At 43.7% G+C, this 20,552-nt stretch overlaps 2 protein-coding genes across 2 annotated transcripts in view; both read left to right on the top strand.

Annotated features, from left to right (window-relative positions):
* The first annotated feature begins 76 nt into the window (after nt 1-76).
* Nucleotides 77-7,471, top strand: comtb (catechol-O-methyltransferase b). The gene is made up of 6 exons (XM_061785595.1): nt 77-219; nt 2,745-2,913; nt 5,443-5,560; nt 5,917-6,110; nt 6,185-6,316; nt 6,405-7,471. The coding sequence occupies exons 2-6, from the start codon at nt 2,746-2,748 to the stop codon at nt 6,582-6,584; spliced, it is 792 nt and encodes a 263-aa protein (XP_061641579.1). The 5' UTR covers nt 77-219; nt 2,745; the 3' UTR covers nt 6,585-7,471.
* Nucleotides 7,472-9,555: 2,084 nt separating this feature from the next.
* Nucleotides 9,556-20,552, top strand: part of grm6b (glutamate receptor, metabotropic 6b) — a 28,628-nt gene continuing 17,631 nt past the window's right edge. The window contains exons 1-2 of the mRNA XM_061784374.1: nt 9,556-10,057; nt 11,110-11,684. Of these exons, the coding sequence (XP_061640358.1) occupies nt 11,166-11,684 (519 nt within the window). The 5' untranslated portion in view covers nt 9,556-10,057; nt 11,110-11,165. The remainder of the gene's footprint in view (nt 10,058-11,109; nt 11,685-20,552) is intronic.

The following is a 20,552-nucleotide window of genomic DNA, read 5'->3' as shown; positions in this document are numbered from 1 at the left end:
GTATGTGTGTGTGTTTGTGTCTGCTGGGCTGAACAACCCACTGAAATATGGTCTTTGGTGCATTCCTTGCATGCTCACAATGAGCCGCGCTCAGAGAGGGGGTGGAGGGAAGCAGGAGGGTGGAGTTAAATGTGAGAGCAAACAGAGGTTGACTCAGTGTTCCTGACTTTTAGTTTTGCCTCCACCAGTGAGGAGACACAGACGGTTAATTTCTCACACGTGAGTATGGTTTTCTGTTGGCTTAAAACGAGTTAGTTCGGTGCTCAACAGGTGTGCTGCATCCAAGGGGCAATGCATTCACTGACATGTGGCATCTTTTCAGTCTTTTGCATATAAAACTGACACCACATTGTAGATTTCCATCTTTTACTATAGAATCTTTTGTGTGAGCTGCTGAACATGATGCACATTTGCATGTTTCAAGCCATCCCACTGTTTTTATGCATGCATGTACTGGTGTCAAGTTGCATTTATTGTTTTGTGTGTACAAAGAGGCAATGTGGGATTGTGCAATGCGCAAGTAAAGGTTAAAGTCAAAGTAGTCAGCCTTTTATGACACAGCTCCTAACCCGCAGCTAGTTGCCATGGAAGTCACACCGCAAATCAGAAGGAATTAGCTCAACCATGGCTGCTAGTCTTTCACAGTTGCATTACTGTGGTAAGGTAGCAGCTGTTCCCTGCCATATCTGCACTTCATTCTCTCAAAAGGAGCCTTCTGAGGTGGCTTTTCTCTCCTCCCTTATTCATGCATCGTCTCTAATTTCAAGTTGAAACAATCATGGAAAAATAGAAAAAAAATAAAATAAAACAGACCACTCTTGTTTCTTAAATTTCCTGTCCGTTTGAATGCCTGCTACCACTAATGGTATATTACCTGAAGAATACAATGACCACAACAAAAATGCGGGTGATTCCATAATCCTATTTCCTATCCTATCCTGTTCACCACACTTAAGCTTAATTGTATTCCCCGTGATTTTGGTTACTATCAAGAAAAAATAAACATTTGGGAACTGAGGACACTAATTGTTGAAGCTTTGTAGGTGGAATTCTTTCCCATTCTTGCTTGATGTGCAGCTTCAGCTGTTCAACAGTCCGGGGTCTCCGTTGTCGTATTTTACGTTTCATAATGCGCCACAGGGAGACAGGTCTGGAATGCAGGCAGGCCTTTCTAGTACCTGCACTCTTTTACTACAAAGCCACGCTTTTGTAGTGCAGAATATGGTTTGGCATTGTCTTGCTGAAATAAGCAGGGGTGTCCATGAAAAAGACATTGCTTGGATGGCAGCATATGTTTCTCCAAACCTATATGTACCTTTCAGCATTAATGGTGCCTAGATTGGCACTAACACAGCCCCATACCATCACAGATGCTGGCTTTTGAACTTTGCGTCCATAACAGTCCGGATGGTTCTTTTCCTCTTTGGCCCGGAGGACACGACGTCCACAATTTCCCCCAAAAATTTGAAATGTGGACTCGTCGGACCACAGAACACTTTTCCACTTTGCATCAGTCCATCTTAGATGAGCTCGGGCCCAGAGAAGCCAGCGGCGTTTCTGGGTGTTGTTGATAAAGGGATTTTGCTTTGCATAGTAGAGTTTCAAGTTGCACTTACAGATGTAGCGCCGAACTGTATTTACTGACATTGGTTTTCTGAAGTGTTCCTGAGACCATGGGGTGATATCCTTTACACATTGATGTCGGTTTTTGATGCAGTGCCGCCTGAGGGATCGAAGGTCACGGGCATTCAATGTTGGTTTTCGGCCTTGTCGCTTCCATGCCGTGATTTCTCCAGATTCTCTGAACCTTTTGATGATATCATGGACCGTAGATGATGAAATCCCTAAATTCGTTGCAATTGTACATGGAGGGGAACATTGTCCTTCAACTGTTCGACTATTTTCTCACGCACTTGTTCACAAAGAGGTGAACCTCGCCCCATCTTATCTTGTGAATGACTGAGCAATTCAGGGAAGCTCCTTTTATACCCAATCATGGTACCCACCACTTCCCACCTGTGAGTAATTCCAAAAAGGTGTTTGATGAGCATTCCTCAACTTTCTCAGTCTTTTTTGCTACCTGTCCCAGCTTTTTTGGAACGTGTTGCAGTGATAAATTTCTAAGTTAATGATTATTTGCTAAAACAATAAAGTTTATCAGTTCGAACATTAAATATATTGTCTTTGTAGTGTATTCTGTTATTATTTATGTTTAACACAATGTCCCAACTTCATTGGAATTGGGGGTTGTATGTTTAAAATGCACCATGTTAAGAAACTAAGGATGAATATGATTCCAATTCCATCATTGGAATTGGGGTTGTATTTGTCCAAACAAAAGCACCTTTAGTTGTACAAGGCATGAAAAATGAACAAGAATCTGAAGAAACAAGAGTGGTCTAATAATTTTTTCCTTGACTGTATATTATCCATGTATGGTGAAAATACACCATCACAGGCCGTGTGCACTCTCTTCTTATTGCTGTTGATATTAAATGATATCCATCAAATTGTGTGTGGCAGAAAGATATTGAAAGAGGGAACAGCATCACTGCATAGTAAACACCCATCTCATTAGCCTAGCACAAAGGGAGAGCTTGGATGAGAGGAGGTATGAGAGCTTCCATTAATCTCTATGCAGATGTGTGATTACAGCACCGTGTGCCTGTATGATTTAGTCTATATACAGTAACACAGTCTCAGCCCAGCTGAAATGACCTTTATTCTTTTTCTGTTGGTTGTAGGATGTGGTGGGTAGCTGTTTACTGCACTGGCGGAGCAGTTCTACTCTATGCCCTGTACAGATGGGTGATTCCCAGCGCTGTACAGTATCATGGAGGCCTGGCGCTCATCTGGCATGATGTCATTGTGGAGTGGGTACTGGACACGGTGACCCAGTCCACACGTCCTCAGGTGTGACTTCACTGTACAGCCATCATAACACCAACCGGTGTGTCATCCTCAAAATAGCTATGCATCAAATCCAGAGCCCTCTGTTTATCCATCCAACAAATTTCTATAGGGCTTGTCCTACTGTAATTAGGTTAACTGCTGGGCTGGACTGCAGCCTATCCCAGCACACGTTGGTAAAGGGCCTGGGTACACCCTGGACTGGTTGCATGTCAATTGCGGGGAACATATAGAAAAACAATCATTGACACTCACATTCACTCCTACAGACAATTTACAGTCTTCAGCTAAACTATCCTGCTTGTTTTGGAAATGTGGGAGGAAATCAGAGTACCCGAATAAAACTCACATGAGCATGGAGTGTATGTACATGCAAACTACACACAGGACGCCTGTGAATATTCTCTTTCAGCCATGTCATTTCATTTGAATCGATAGAAACCGGAATGTTCTGGTTTTCTTAATGCTGTCGCACACCGAGCGAGCGGCCGAACCCGACTGAACTTTTGCACAGTGCGCATGGTTTGGTAACTATTGTCATGAGTGGCAGAGCAGTCGGCCAGTGGTTTTGCACAGCTTACAGCCAATCAAAATGCACATTAGCTTGCACTCACGCTAAAAATACATTTCTGGGTTTTAAGTGAGCCAAAGCCATATAAATAGAGTATATAAAGCACCAAATATTGTGTTTTACATCAATACTGAACTATATGCACAATGTATAATGTGTCTCTGGATGAAAAAACGTAGCTTGTGACCAAAATGTACACGTGCGGTACATACTGTACCTCGTTCAGCGAGATTCCTTTCAAATATCCACACTCTCATTTTGATTCTCTCCCATGTCCACTCTCTTTAGCAACTCACTTCTTCCTTAACGATTCATCTCCCCTTTTCTGGTTTAATGAATGTGATAAAGTACAATATACTGTATACACAGCATCAAACGCCTCTACAGGGTCACTATTCAGGGCGTCCATACAGTACATCCAATCGCTCAATGTGCGGGTGTGCGTCGACAACTCTCATTTTTACCCGATGGTCCGGTCCAATGGGGTTTGATCGCATTATGCAGGGTGCAGCAGGCCTAATAAGCAGGCGCCGTTAGGGACATTATTCGGGATTAGCTCTCACACTTACTATTCAAATGCTTTCACACACACACAAACTACTGAAAGGCCCTCATAAACAGAACTCAAACCCTCTCATACGTACGAGTCTTGCTCTCATATCCTACGGAACGTACACATTATAGCAGTCCTTTTAAATCAATGAGGAAAAGCGTTATTGTAACACAATAATCATCAAGTATACGACATATATACATTATAAATATATATGTATGTACTATACAGTATAATGCTATGTAACGCTACTGCTTAAGTTAGGCTTACTATTGTACTTTATGGCTGTTGGTCAATGCCATATTTTATTTTGAAATCACTTCCTTTTCAACTTATATAAATACACGCTCACATAAACATGTCAAATGTCTGCACACACACACCTCTAATAAGCTCGCCCAAAACATACATAACATACCATCCTCAAATCCATTCATAAAATATACTCAGATCCTTTCAGATATCCATCTCAAATGCTTGCATACATGCTTGTGAAATAAACAAATCTTTTAAGATAGATAGATAGATAGATAGGTAGATAATCCATCCATCCATCCATCCATTTTCTGAGCCGCTTCTCCTCACTAGGGTCGCGGGCGTGCTGGAGCCTATCCCAGCTGTCTTCGGGCAGGAGGCGGGGTACACCCTGAACTGGTTGCCAGCCAATCGCAGGGCACAGAGAAACAAACAACCATTCGCACTCACAGTCATGCCTACGGGCAATTTAGAGTCTCCAATTCATGCATGTTTTTGGGATGTGGGAGGAAACCTCAGTGCCCGGAGAAAACCCACGCAGGCACGGGGAGAACATGCAAACTCCACACAGGCGGGGCCAGGGATTGAACCCGGGTCCTCAGAACTGTGAGGCTGACGCTCTAACCAGTCGGCCACCGTGCCGCCTAGGTAGATAATAGGACATATTATTATATCAAAACGTATCTATCTATATGTCTAGATCTGTATTGTCTAAATCTATCTATGTAAACCGGAGGGTTTCCTCCCACATCCCAAAAACATGCGTGGTAGGTTGATTGAAGACTCTAAATTGCCCGTAGGTGTGAATGTGAGTGCGAATGGTTGTTTGTTTCTAGGTGTCCGGCGATTGGCTGGCGACCAGTTCAGGGTGTAACCTGCCTCTCGCCCGAAGATAGCTGGGATAGGCTCCAGCAGGCCCGCGACCCTGGTGAGGATAAGCAGTACGGAAAATGGATGTTTGTCTCACATCAACCACATTCCACTAACCTTTGTCTGTTTTCATGAAAATAGTCCTTTGAAAAGTGTAAATTGGTAGTTGACATTTTAAATTAGCTGTATTTACATCTGCTTCAGACAAAGCAGCACTAAAACAAATTGACACACAGTAGGCCTATTATGAAATTGTTAGTACTGTATTTGGATTTTCTTTCAGCGGATCCTGGCTGCAGTACACAAAAACGCCACCAGAGGGAATCCTCGCAGTGTGGTCAAAGCCATTGATGACTTCTGCAAACACAAAGAGTGGGCCATGAATGTAGGCGACGAAAAAGGTATTTGATGAGCCCTAATTACGTGACTCTCACAAGTCACAAGAGTACTCAGACTCTTTTACTTAGGTAGAAATAAAGATACTCGTGTAAAAAAAAAGTAGAAGTACTGATTTAACTCCTTTACTGAATTAACAGCAAAAACTGTACATAAGATGTACTTAGGCCTGACAGTAAAAATAAAAAATGTTTTTTATTTTTATTTGTTTTTTTTTTTTTTGCTGTCAGTTATATAATGAAGTAATGAAGTATTTGTACTTAGTTACTTTCCACTACTGGTGACTCTTTACATGCACATGTGCAATTGCTGTCTTATCTAACCCGGTTAATCATTATGTTTTATTCCATGTTTGCCATAGGTTGCATTCTTGACTCTGTGGTGTCTGATGCCAATCCTGTTTGTGTGCTTGAGCTGGGCACCTACTGTGGCTACTCCACAGTTCGCATCGCCAGTTTGCTCCCACCTCACGCCAAGCTCATCACACTTGAATTTAACCCGGACTATGCCGCTATCGCACGGCAAGTCATTGCATGGGCAGGTGTTGGTAATAAGGTAAATGCATCTGCTTATAAATAAACCCAAACGAGTAGTTCAAGACGGTTGGATACATATGTTTGTCGCTGCAGGTGAAGTTAATTGAAGGAGAATCTGGAGAGTGGATCCCAAAATTGAAGGAGCAGTTTGCAGTAAAAACATTTGACCTGGTTTTCTTGGACCACTGGAAGAATCGTTACCTTCTCGACACCAAACTGATGGAGGCAGGTCATATTGGGCAGGTCATTTTATACTGATGGCGTTTTGAGGCTAACACCCTGCATGACACAAACTTTGACACTGTTTCATCAGGAGTGCTGCCTCCTTAGGAAAGGGAGCATCCTGCTGGCCGATAATGTCATCTGTCCTGGCACGCCAGACTACCTGGAGTACGTCCGGAACAGCCCACAGTATAAAAGCCAGTACTTCAAATCTCATCTGGAGTATACAAAAGCGGAGGATGGCCTGGAGAAGTCAGTCTTCTTAGGGTAGTTTTTGGCAAATGAGCATTGCAAGGGTCCTCGGTTTATGAGGAAGTTCCTTTCTTACTGCAGTGACGTAACCTGAATTTGTACATGATTTGGCTCATGCGTTAACTACCGCTAACGCTGTAATAAGGGGCAGACGAATGGTTTTCAAGGGGCAAAAGATTCGATCAGCGCTGTGAAACTTGGCTTAAAATTTGGCGCCTTCACTGCAAAACACGTTTTACAGACCACGGGCGCACAATGGTCTATAAATTGTTAATATTTACACTTACAATGGCTTACAATAACATTAAATATGCTTTCTAGTAATAAAACCGCTTTCTCATTTTTGATGAATACTTAGGCCTACTCCATCAGAGCATATTACTCCAATTCAAAAGTCTTTACACTGGTTCCCAGTCAGCTTTAGAATAGAGTTTAGACTTCTGCTACTGGTCCATTAACCACTAAATGGTTTCGGTCCTGAATACATGAAAGAAATGCAAATGGCATAAAAACCCAGTCGGGCTCTGAGATGGACAGACTCAGGTCAAATAGTGGAGCACAGAGTCCAAAGCAAACATGGTGAAGCAGCATTTCGCTATTATGCTGCACACAAATGGAATAAGTTGCCAACAGAAGTGACGTCCGCCCCAAGTGTGAATGTTTTTAAGTCCAGGTTAAAAACTCTTCTTTTTTTCTCATGCTTTTTAGAGCATTTTCACTTTTAAATGATATTTCTTGCACTGTACGCTATTTTAATTGTATTGTTTTTCTCTCTCTCTCTCTCTTTGTTTTAAATGTTTATAAGCTGTTTTTTTTCTTTGTTTTTAAATGCTTTTAATCATGTAGAGCAGATTGAGTTACCTTGTGTATGAAATGCACTCTATAAATAAATTTGCTTTGCTTTTGCTTTGCCTTGTCGTGGTGAAGAAGGATTTACCGGTCGATCTACGTTCCTACCCCCACCTACCCCCATTACAATAGTCAAGTCTACTTGAGATAAAAGCATGGATGAGCTTCTCCTGGTCTGCTTGACACATGCAAGCCTTCTTGTCTGGGGCTTTATGGGCCCTGGCAGGGTCACCCATGGCAAACAGGTCCGAGGTGAGGGACCAGACAAAGGGCGCTCAAAGACCCCTTATGAAGGATACAAATATCAGATCTCGTTTTCTCTTGCCCAGACCCGGGTCACCAGGGCCCCCCTCTGAAGCCAGGCCTGGGGGTGGGGCTCGAAGGCGAGCGCCTGGTGGCCGGGCCTGAAGCCATGGGCCCGGCCAGGCACAGCCCGAAAGGGTAACACTTCATATATATCTATATTAGGGATGAAATGTATTTTGAAAAGCGTCAAAACGGTTCGGTTCGACTGTTTCGGTTCAGTCGGCATGTGTTCCGGTCTTTTCATAGCATGTGCGAATCTTATTTTTTTCCTCATTCACCAATGTGACGTCGACAGTGTCACACCACAGCACAACAGCAAACACGGACATGTCTTCTGCGTCATGCCCTCCAGCAATGCACCAGCCAATCATATTGCACGGTGCGTGTCAGCAGAAATCTTCAATTAGAAAGAACAGATACAGATCGTTGGGGCAGCAATAATCTTACAATGGTACTTCTGCGTCTTTTCTCTGGTTCCTCGGCTTGGCCTCTCCATTGCGCGATGTCCCATCCTACTCGTAACCGTCTGCAACGACGACCCTCCTTCCCCCGCCGACGCAGGCAGCTCAAGCAAGTTTATCCAAGAAGTAGTATGGAAATGATATCACAAAACGTTCGTGACCGTCTGATTAACACGGAAACTTTGCTTCACCCGAGGAGACGCAATGCTAGCGTGTAGTGAGCTAACCTTTAAAAAGTGGGAGGCATAAACATGAACTGTTGTAATTACTACTACCTGATTTGGATGTAAATACCCTCAAATTAAAGCTGAAAGGCTGGACCAAGCACATCTTGTTTGTTTAATTTTAAATCCATTGTGGTGGTGTTTTAGCCAAAAAGATTATTCTTGTCCCAATATTTATGGACCAAACTATGAGCATATATTTGAGTAACATCAAAGTGACGTTTATGGAGTGAACGTTATGCATAAGCCAAGCTCCTTTACATATGATCAGTAAACCTTTGTTCGGCCAAGGCAGGTATTTTGCATTTGAAAAATGGCATGGTTAACCACCAAACAAACATATGATACATCGGGTATTGCCAAAAGTATTAGCTCACCTACTTTGACTCACATGAGCTGAAGTGACATTCCCTTCTTAATTAATAGGGTTTAATATGACAATGAATTGTCCAAAAGCGAATCCTTCAGAGTTCCTTTCACTGGAGCTAAGGAGCCAATATTGTGGACAATTCCACGCTCCCAACTTTGTGGGAACAGTTCTTCCATTTCTAATATGCCTGTGCACCACGACACAAAGCAAGCTCCATAAAGACATGGATGAGAGAGTTTGGTGTGGATGAACTTGACAGGCCTGCACAGAGTCCTCACCTCATGCTGATAGAACACCTTTGGGATGAATTAGAGCGGAGACTGAGACTATCTATCTATCTATCTATCTATCTATCTATCTATCTATCTATCTATCTATCTATCTATCTATCTATCTATCTATCTATCTATCTATCTATCTATCTATCTATCTATCTATCTATCTCCCTCTCCCCTCTCTCTCTTTCTCTCTCTCTCTCTCTCTCTCTCTCTCTCTATGTTTATTGGGGTTTTGTGGTGGTCAACTCCAAAAGTTGTCCTGTGAAAGTAAACCAGCTCCAACCGACTTGCTTCTTTCCCCACTGTGCTACCCTTAATAGGTGGGTGAAAGAAAGAGAACGAGAGAGCGTGTCTGTGTGTTTTGTGTGTGTGGGGCATTTTAGTGTGTGTGAGAGAGCATGAATCAAATCACTCATCTAATCTCTCAAAGTGACCAAGGTCCATCATAGTGGGGGGTGGAGAGAGTTCCGCATTTGGTTCAGATGGATGAAAAAAAGTGGGCTAGTCCACCTCGTGGCTTCTTCACAGACGCCTGCATGATAATCCCAATCTGTGGCCATTAGTGCTCTGAGAGACTGAGTGAGGAGAGGGTTCACAGAGCGAGTGAGCTGAATAGAGGAGGAGGAGCACCCGAGCAGGGATGCACACACAGAGGGAAAAGAAGGAGCGAGAGCATGAGAGAGCTTTTAAGGGATTTGCCAGTGATTTGTAGAATCTCACTGCTGTGATATTGTACTTTTCCCCACCCTGCCCCACACTTGTCTTCAACTCTGCCATGATATCATACTAAAGGCTGAAAAATCAACGTTTCATTTTGGGTTTGGTGAATCTCAATTTCAAGTTTTTAGTGTGCTCTGCTATTTTTGCAAGTGTGATGATAAAGGATCTATATTTTGTGTGGAGAGGAGAGCCTTGCCTCTGAGATAGACTCCCACTTTGGAGCAAATATGGATAAGAGCACGTTTGAGGGATAAAATCAAGATTGGTCCATGAAGAATGGGCAGGTGAGTGAATTTTTTATTTATTTTTTAATTTGACAATGCTCTGCATACTGCCGTAAAGGTACAAAGCATCACACGAGTATTCGACTGCTCTATTGCAAACACCCACCTGGAAAAACATGTTCTCATTAAATGCATTACACTTTGGTGCAAATTGCATTTGTCACATCAGACGGTACCATATATAAATATGTCATTTTGTCAGAAATATTCCAGTAAATGTTTTTGTTTTGCAAATTTATAATGTTTACCATGATGCGCTCTCAGTTGCCGACGATAACAGCATCCTATATTTACTTGTTACAAGTGCGTATGAAAGATGCACATTTTCTGCCCTTTCAGATATTTTGAAAATTATGATTTGGATTTGTAATGGTAACCATCAACATGAGAACCTTATGTCCATCATAAAACATGTTCTGCATTCATTGCACACATTCAATTACAGTACAATTCATCTAAATGATAATGTTGCATATCCCCACCAAACGCACCTGCTGTGAGTTTACCACAAACAATCAGTCGTAGATACTTCATTAGGTACTGTACATCTTCACAAGCTAATGAGAACCAGTAAAAGCTTCATTAAAGAACCTGCATTCCCGATAAATGTGAGACAAGGATTAATTTAAAATGTTTATTATTATAGTTGTTTGCAGTGGTGTACAAATACACGACGTAGTGCAGGTGTTTGTAATAAGAGAAAACCACTGGATACAACTAAAGTAATAAACTTGTTACATTATGACCTCTCTGGCTGTGTCAATGATGTTAAAATCAGAATTATCACGCTGCTATATCCACTTTTAGATCTCAGCAGACTGCATCGGTGAAGCTAATGAAGTGCCGGGGGAGTGTATTCAGTGTATACTGTACACATACAGTATATCTAAAATGCACTGGAGTTTTAGCCCTGTGAAGAAATAATAAACTATAAGCCATCTGGGATTACTAAATATGCAGAAGAATGATTCAGCATTTTAAGTGATGAGGTCAGACATTGTAAAAACACTGTGAAAAGTGCGACTTAAGACCATCTGTGAATGTCCCCACAGGTGTCAAAGGTAGAAGGAGAGGTGTGGTGCTCCGAGTACCTCTGCTGTTCAGCAACATGACATCAGAAGCCTTCTCATCCCATCAGTGCAGCTGGCTCGGGAAATTGTCCGGACTGTTGTGGATGCTAATGGTAGGGACCCTTCCGGGTTCGCGGGCCCAACAGGGCACCCAGCCTCAGTCTCTCAAAATTGAGGGTGACATCACCCTGGGGGGTCTGTTCCCAGTGCACTCTCGAGGGCCAGTGGGAGTGCCCTGCGGAGACATTAAGAGGGAAAAGGGAATCCATCGATTGGAAGCCATGCTGTACGCCCTGGACCAGATCAACAGTGATCCGGATCTGCTGCCCAACATCACATTGGGAGCCCGAATACTGGATACCTGCTCCAGAGATACTTATGCACTGGAGCAATCGCTCACTTTTGTCCAAGCCCTCATTCAAAAGGACACGTCTGACGTGCGCTGTTCCAATGGAGAGCCTCCAATCATCCCCAAACCAGAGAGGGTGGTTGGTGTAATTGGGGCATCTGGCAGCTCTGTATCCATCATGGTGGCCAACGTGCTTCGGCTATTTTCGGTAAGCTGTCTTTCACTACCTCTCTTCTATAGACACACACAACGATTCAAGAGAAGTTCCTTTTCAGCAAGGTAGATGATGAGGTGAAGCATTTGAAATGTATCTATTTCCCACCGCTTTGTCTGTCAATCACAATACACATACAGACAGACAAGCATTCACAATCACACCTTTGGAAGATTTAGAGCAGGGATGTCAGAATTGTGTCCATCGCAGGCCACATCATCAAGTGAAGTCAAGTTGATTTGTATAAGCGTTAATCACAAAATAATCTCAAAGGGCTTCACAGGCTCACAGTTGACAATTGACGGTCATAGTTATGATTCCTCTGAGGAGGCCGGTTAGAACATGGAAACCACAGGAATGTAGAATCACGGTTTGTTACACTTCGGTTTTAAGGTCACGGTTGTACAGTAAGGGAGCAAAATACAAAATAAACAACTTATGTTTTGTCCAAAGAGGAACATCCATCCATCCATTTCGGGTCGCGGGCTGCTGGAGCCTATCCCAGCTATCTTCGGGCGGGAGGCGGGGTACACCCTGAACCGGTCGCCAGCCCATCGCACGGCACATAGAACCAAGCAACCATTCACACTCACATTCACACCTACAAGCAATTTAGAGTCTTCAATCAACTGACCACGCATGTTTTTGGGATGTGGGAGGAAACCGGAGTGCCCGGAGAAAACCCACCCAGGCACCTGTTAAAGCATTGTTTATAATTATTGTAAGAAAGTATTAATGTAATGAATTAATCTCTTCACATACACTTCACATATCACTATATACTTATTTGTAATAGCATATAATTAAAGGTAATTTGATCAAATGTGTTATTTCAGAAGTGTGTATCAAACTGGCAGTACGTCACTTTAATCAGTACCCAAGAAGTACCTCTCAGTTTCTAAATGTACAGTATGAGAGAGTATTGGAGTACTGCTTAAGAAACAATCTGTATCGTTGATCACAACTGGCTAATCTGTTGCATAGCTTTTTCGTGTTTGTACAGGCTATTGACCTGTGATGGTTACACTGCTCATTTCAATGCTAAGACAGAGTCTAAATCCCACATGATGTCATGTTGTCATCGAATTACTGCCATGCTACGGCAGCAAATCTAGAAATACCTTGATTAAAAACGCACCATTACAAATGAGCAAAGTTTTAGATGCATGAAATGATGAAGTGTATTTCTACTTTTTCCTGGGGGCTACTTGCATTCTTTATGTCAAGGATGCTGCCTGGGGGCCAAGGAGCGGCACCTCGCATACAGGGCAGATGTTAACTACAGAGTTATAGATCCCAACCTCCGCTAAACCCCTCTCAACAGCTCAGGACCCTGGGCTGAAAATAGAGCACCAGGCCAGAGGATGACATTGGTTCCAGGATAACAGCAACTTGTGGCCTCGCCGGAGAGGAGTAGATTTATCTAAATGGTCTTCTTCCTGCCGAATGTCCATATGTGCTGCACTCTGCACTGCAAATGCTTCTCGACTCACGTACACTGTGTCGCACACTGAGCATCTGCTCATAGACAGAGGAGGAGCCATCTCAACCACTGCACACTACATTGGTCAAATTAAACGATAAAAGACTGCTACTACCATTACTATTCTACAGTAAAGTGACATACCGGTAACTGTAAATATGTCTTTTAAAGGAGACATACTATACTATGATGAAATACAAGCGTACAGTCAGAGTCGGCACTAATGTGACGCCCTATAGGCGAGATTTTATTTGGCACACAACTTCATTTGTGATTTACATACACTTACAAAAGAAATCTGACAGCATTATTTTTAATGTTGTCTTTATTGTATAAAATAACATTACCCAATTTAAAATTAAAATACAATACAAAAAAATATTAGGATATAAAGTACAAAAATGAAAAACCAAATAGATACATGCTGTCTACCATGCATGTATAATATACAAATAATATTTTTTCTGCTTTGCATATTAGTAGCGTGGGCCATTGCAGACACAGAGTAGGTTTAATCTCCACAAATGATCTAGAATAGTTAAGACCCCTTCATGCTGCAAAGTTACAGAAATATTTACTGGCTATTTACTGTTTAACATATCATCTGTTTAACAAATCTCTCAGAAGAAAGTTATCAATTTAACAGTACACACTGCTAGATAAAAAGGGGGATTGGGGGCTATTTGCAGAGATGGGCGGAAGTCACAATGTGTGAGTTGCAAGTAAGTCTTATTAACCTGAAAGTTTTAAGAAAGTTACAGTGGCGAAAATCAAGCAAGTCGAGTTCTGACTAAGTTTAAAGCCCCACAAATGTCATTTTCGTGTTTTGTTTCTAAATACATTAACTTCTGTATGTTTGAGTGCTGACAACATGTGCAAAGTCAGAACAGTTTAGTACTGAATTGTTGAGATAGAGCTTAAAACTCCTTTTCACCATCTCAGCTGGCCAGATATTTTGGGCAGGGCTAAAAGCTAGCCCCGCGATGAAAGAGAGAGAGTTACTTAGCAATAATAGCCGACCCATTTCTACCACCACTACATTGTGCAGTTAGCCATCAAGCTACGCCTACAACCCAGAAAAATGCATCTTCCCTGAAGCATTTTGTGTTGTTTGGGCTTGTGTCATTGTTGTGGTGACCCGCGCGTGGCTCGTGCAGCGAGCTGACGGTGAGTTGGAGCGGAGTGGACGGCTCCACTGTGAAGTGCCCTGGAGATTACTTACTGTATTAGCCGCTAGTGGGCTCGTGGACCGGTGTTGGCTCTGTCCAATACTCCACAGCCTTGCTCCGTGCACTGCACGTAGATCCACACAATAGACACTTAAGGGACAGTTAAATGTTTATTACGTTCACTAGCCCGCGAGGTAACAAGCTAAGGAGCAAACGAGCTCGCTCTGTTCGTTTAATACGTCAGCGCCTTGCTCTGAGTTGTTGTGTGTGAGTCCCCCTCATAACAGAGACATAAGATAACTGTTTATTAACCATAACCACAGTGGCACTTGTTACTTACTGCAGAAACTTGAGCACACAGCGTAGAAGTGAACGTATTTGATTGACAGGTGAAAGGCTGTATCCAGAGCCTTCAGCGGACACGCCCAAACAGTCCTTATTTTTCATGATTTCAGAGCCTTACTTTACATATTGTATGTACGTGATTTAATTTGTTAAATTTCCTCAACTGTGTTGTGTGTATGTATATGTCTGTATATATATGTATATCTACATATACACGTTAAGCTCCAGTACGCCCACGACCCTAGTGAGGATAAGCAGAAAATGGATGGATGGAGGGATGGATCCATGGATGGATGGATATATATACATGTATATACTGTCTCCTCCAAAGGTATTGGAACGGCACGGTCAATTTCTTTGTTTTTGTTGTATACGGAAGACATTTGTGTTTCATATCAAAAGATGAATATGAGACAAAAGTTCAGAATTCCAGCTTTTATTTCATGTGTTAAACAACTCAGGACAGAGCACCTTTTGTTTGAAACCATCCACTTTCCAAGTGAGCAAACGTATTGGAACATGTGACTGATGGGTGTTTCTAATTGCTCAGGTGTTGCCTTTTAGATCGATTGCTTAAACATTAGATAGTGCTTGTTTTTGGCTCTGGGTTTCACCTGTGAAAACTGCATGTGCTGCTAAGCAAACATGAAGACCAGAGAGCCATCTATTAGAGAAAAGCAAACCATTCTGAAGCTGAGAGAAGAGGGAAAATCGATCAGAGCTATTGCACAAACATAGGGCATAGTCAATATAATAATTAATTTCGGTGTACTGAGCAACAGGCATCGAACAGGTCGGCCAAGGGTATCAACAACAGTTGATGACAGAATCATTGTCAGAGCTGTGAAGAAACACCCAAAGACAACAGTCAGTGACATCACTGCCAACCTTCACAGAGCAGGGGCGGAGGTATCACAATACACTGATCAAAGAAGGCTTTGAGAGAAAAAATATACAGGCCATACCACAAGATGCAAACCACTCATCAGCAAAAAGAATCAGACGATTGGATTTTGCAAAGAAGTACAGAAATGAGCCACAAAAGTTTTGGAACAAAGCTTTATGGACTGATGAGACCAAGACTAACCTTTACCAAAGTGATGGAAAGGCCAAAGTATGGAGAAAGAAAGGGTCTGCGTATGATCCAAAACACACAAGCTCATCTGTGAAGCATGGAGGTAATGTCATGGCTTTGGCTTGCATGGGTGCTTCTGGAACACATCTAGACCAAATATACAGTGGGTACAGAAAGTATTCAGACCCCCTTAAATTGTTGTTATATTGCAGCCATTTGCTAAAATCATCAAAGTTCATTTCCCCCCTCATTAATGTACACACAGCACCCCATTTTGACAGAAAAAAAACAGAATTGTTGAATTATTTGCAGATTTATTAAGAAAGAAAAACTGAAATATCACACAGCCATACGTATTCAGACCCTTTGCTGTGACACATATATTACCCACTGTGTGTGTGTTTGTATATATAGATATATGTGTGTGTGTGTATGTGTATATATATATATATCCTTATTGTTGTTACATGTACTGTATATGTATATTCACTCATGTATATATATTCATTTCCTTGTTTTTGTTACTGATGTACTATGGACGGCTTGATTGTAAAAGTGACTTGCCCTTCTGGGACTAATAAAGTATTCAGTCAGATTTTTTATTTTTTTATTCATTAAAATTTGACAGACTTTATAAAAACACTCCTTTTTGTGATGTGTACAATTTACAATATTTTTTTTGGGCCACTTTAGTGGGACTTTAAAGCATACAAAATTGCGCAGTTACAACATAAAGTACATTGGAGTGATAATGCTGTCATGAACGGAACAGAGGATAGGACCCAAAAATGCACGACTCCAAAACAAATTGACAGTTTCCAAAAAGAGAGGTTTAATAGACGGGCATAGGTCGGTACACAGGCAGGCAATCCAAGACAGGCAACAGTATCCAAAAACATGAGGCAAAGAGACAAGGTCGATAATCGGAACAGGGTCAGGTCTTACTGTGAATCTATGACGTGGAAACAAGGAATGCTGGAACGCGACGACAAGGTACAACAAACTGGCAACGAGAGGAAATGAGACACGAGGTTATATACAAGGGGTAATTAGGGTGAACGAGGCACAAGTGATGAAGATGCTCACATGAGCAGGTGTGTGTGAAACAGGGGGGGAAGACAAAACCCGGAACACACACACATGACAGTACCCCCCCCTTAACGGCCGGCCACAGGGCCCCTGGATGCGCAACGTGGAAGTCCCGAATGAGCGAATCATCCACGATAAACGCAGACGGTACCCAGGAACGCTCCTCAGGCCCATAGCCCTCCCAGTCCACCAGATATTGAAACCCCCTGCCCCTCCGACGAGATGACAACAGCCGCTTCACAGAGAAGACAGGGCCCCCATCCACAAACCGGGGGGGAGGAGGGGGCCTGGAAGGCGGGACCAGAGGGGACTCCCGGGCTGGCTTGAGTAGGCTGACGTGAAAAGTAGGGTGGACCCGCATGGACCTTGGGAGCCTCAGCTTCACGGTGACAGGGTTGATTATTTTTGTGATGGGGAAGGGCCCAACGAACCTGGGAGCGAGCTTCTTGGACTCCACCCGGAGTGGAATATGTTTGGTCGAAAGCCAAACTCGCTGACCCACTTTGTAGTTCGGGGCCGGTGTCCTCCGACGGTCAGCAGCGGCTTTGTAGGACCGTCCCTGGCGCAGCAGCATCTGGCGGGCTCGCTCCCAGGTCCTCCTACAGCGTCTCACCAAGCTTAATGCCGCTGGAACTGTGGATTCTGGGGCTATGGCAGGAAACAGAGATGGTTGGTAACCATGCACAACGTGAAAAGGCGATAGACCAGTGGATGCAGAGGGGAGGGAATTGTGGGAGAATTCGACCCAAACCAGTTTCTGAGACCAGGATCGCGGCTCCCGTGAAGCGAGACATCAGAGCCCCGTCTCCAGGTCCTGGTTCAGCCTCTCGGTTTGGCCGTTGGTTTCAGGATGAAACCCGGATGACAGACTGACGATAGCACCTATGAGTTTACAAAACTCCTTCCAAAATTGCGAAATGAATTGGGGACCCCTATCAGACACCACATTCTTGGGGAAACCATGGAACTTAAAAACCTGATTAATCATTAGCTCGGCAGTGTCTTTAGCTGAGGGGAGTTTTGGAAGTGCAATGAAGTGCGCCATCTTAGAGAACCTGTCAACAACTGTAAGAATGGTGGTATTGCCTTTAGAGGCCGGTAATCCTGTAACAAAGTCTAAGGAAATGTCTGACCAAGGACGTTGTGGTATTGGCAGGGGTCGCAACTCCCCAGAAGGACATTGATGAGAGGCCTTGTTAGCAGCACATACCTGGCAAGCATTGACGTAATCGCTAACATCCCTCCTAACATTAGGCCACCAAAAGCGCTGTTCGACCACTGATAGCGTCTTGGCAATGCCTGGGTGACATAGCGTTCGGTTCGTGTGAGCCCAGTGGATGACTTTTCCCCTTAAGGTCGGAACCACATAAAGCCTGTTCTCGGGGCAATCTTCAGGGCTAGGAGTGTCTTTCAGAGCCCCTTCAACCGCAGTCTCAATGTCCCAAACAAAAGCGGAAATGAAGCATGACTTAGGCAAAATAGTCTTAGGGTCGGACAAAGAACTCTCCTCGGAGAAAATGCGTGACAAAGCATCTGGCTTACCATTTTTAGAACCCGGTCGGTATGATAACGTAAAATTAAATCTAGAGAAGAAAAGAGCCCATCTAGCCTGCCTCGCATTTAATCTTTTGGCAGTTTTAATATATTCAAGGTTCTTGTGATCTGTCCATACTAAAAACGGAGTATGTGCCCCCTCTAGCCAGTGCCTCCACTCCATCAAAGCCACCTTGACTGCCAACAGTTCACGGTCGCCAATGTCAATTTTTTTTCAGCTGGGGTAAATTTTTTGGAGAGAAACGCACAAGGATGTAACTTCTCATCCTTGAGACTTCTGGGAGAGCACTGCTCCTATTCCGGCATCAGACGCATCGACTTCTACCACAAACTGCTGTTTGATATCTGGCAAAGTAAGGATGGGAGCGGAGGTAAAGCTCGACTTAAGTTTTTGAAAAGCTGCATGACAAAGCGGGTTCCATACAAAAGGTTTGTGTGGCGAGGTAAGATCATGCAAAGGAGAGGCTATAGAACTGAAATTCCTGATGAATTTCCTGTAGAGGTTTGCGAACCCTAAGAACCTTTGTACATCTTTGCGTGACGTGGGAGTAGGCCAATTAATAACGGCATCGACTTTGCAAGGGTCCATCTTGACTTCACCTTGAGACAGGACGAAACCCAGAAAAGAAACGGACGCCTGGTGGAACTCACATTTCTCAGCCTTGACAGAGTTGATTCTGCAGTAACTGCTGCAAAACAGAGCAGACATGAATAATGTGAGTCTCCTCATCCGGGGAGAATATCAGAATATCATCGAAATAAACAAAAACATAAACATTCAACATGTCGCGCAGGACATCGTTGACAAGGTTCTGGAAAACAGCTGGAGCGTTAGTAAGCCCAAAAGGCATTACCAAATATTCATAATGTCCCGTTGGTGTGTTAAATGCTGTTTTCCATTCATCCCCCTCCCTTATCCTGACTAGATGATATGCATTTCTTAAGTCCAGTTTTGTGAAAATCTTGGCTCCCTCCAGGAACTCAAAGGCGGTGGAGATGAGAGGAAGAGGGTACCTGTTTTTTACCGTGATCTCATTGAGACCCCGGTAATCGATACAGGGTCGCAGGGTCTTGTCTTTCTTGTCCACGAAGAAAAATCCTGCTCCCGCAGGGGATGAAGATGGGCGAATGATCTCGGCTGCCAGTGATTCTTCTACGTATTCCTTCATGGCCTTGTGTTCCGGCCCTGAAAGAGAGAACAACCTCCCTCGTGGGGGTGTGGTTCCAGGCAGCAAGTCAATAGCACAGTCATAAGGTCTGTGGGGTGGAAGGGATTTGGCCTTGGACTTGGAAAAAACATCTTTAATATCCTGATAACAGGTGGGCACTTGAGATAAATCAGGAGAGCATAGTGTCACTTTAGGAAGAACCCGTGTAGGGTCTTCCTTAATGAAATTCAGACTCACCTCTCCCGTGCCCTGGCTACCGGCACCGGCAACTTTGACGTGACAGTTGCTCACGGAATGACCCAACTGACCACAGTAGACGGTTCCGGCATCAGAACCTCAGCCGGCGTTGACGTTCCTCAGAGGAGAGACGGAACCTGCCCCGTTGCATGGGCTCATCCGTGGTGACGCTAGCCAGTGGATTGAGACTGGCAGCAGGGAATCTGCCTTGGTTTGGCTTGTCACCGAGGCTCATCCTCCAAGTGCGCGGTGAAGCATCCCTCCGCCAATCTCCATCCAGCTCGCGATCCAAAAGCCTTCTGTTGATCTTGAGGGCGAGAGCGATGAGAGTGTCCAAATCGGGTGGCAGGTCTAGCGGGACTAAATGATCCTTGACGGCGGGGGATAGTCCTTGAAAAAAGGCATCGAGTAGCGCCCGATTATTCCAATGAGTCTCAGCTGCTAGAATGCGAAACTCAATCGCGTAATCTGACACCCTGCGCTTGCCTTGTTGTAAGGTGACAAGGGAGCGAGCTGCCTCACGATCAGGAGTGGAAAATTGAAAAAATTGCTCCATAGTCTTGACGAAAAAAGCCCATGAATGACACGCGGCGGAATTGCGGCTCCATTCAGCAGTAGCCCACGCCTCCGCACGACCAGTCAGGTGGGAAATGACGAATGCGATCTTTGCCCGCTCGGTGGGGAAGGCGGCTGCCTGCAGTTCAAAGTGGAGTTCGCACTGCGTGATGAACGGCTTAATGT

This window comes from Phyllopteryx taeniolatus, chromosome 9 (genome assembly GCF_024500385.1).
Source record: "Phyllopteryx taeniolatus isolate TA_2022b chromosome 9, UOR_Ptae_1.2, whole genome shotgun sequence".
In the NCBI taxonomy this organism is placed as follows: Eukaryota; Metazoa; Chordata; class Actinopteri; order Syngnathiformes; family Syngnathidae; genus Phyllopteryx; species Phyllopteryx taeniolatus.
Note: the sequence above shows the minus strand (reverse complement) of the source record. Positions and strands in the feature narration are given on the sequence as shown.

Excerpts from the sequence above, each read along its gene's own strand:
- comtb (XM_061785595.1), top strand. The coding sequence starts at position 2,746 with ATGTGGTGGGTAGCTGTTTACTGCACTGGCGGAGCAGTTCTACTCTAT. Across the intron at positions 2,914-5,442 it reads CCCAGTCCACACGTCCTCAG|CGGATCCTGGCTGCAGTACA; the intron begins GTGTGACTTCAC and ends ATTTTCTTTCAG. Across the intron at positions 6,317-6,404 it reads TCGACACCAAACTGATGGAG|GAGTGCTGCCTCCTTAGGAA; the intron begins GCAGGTCATATT and ends CTGTTTCATCAG.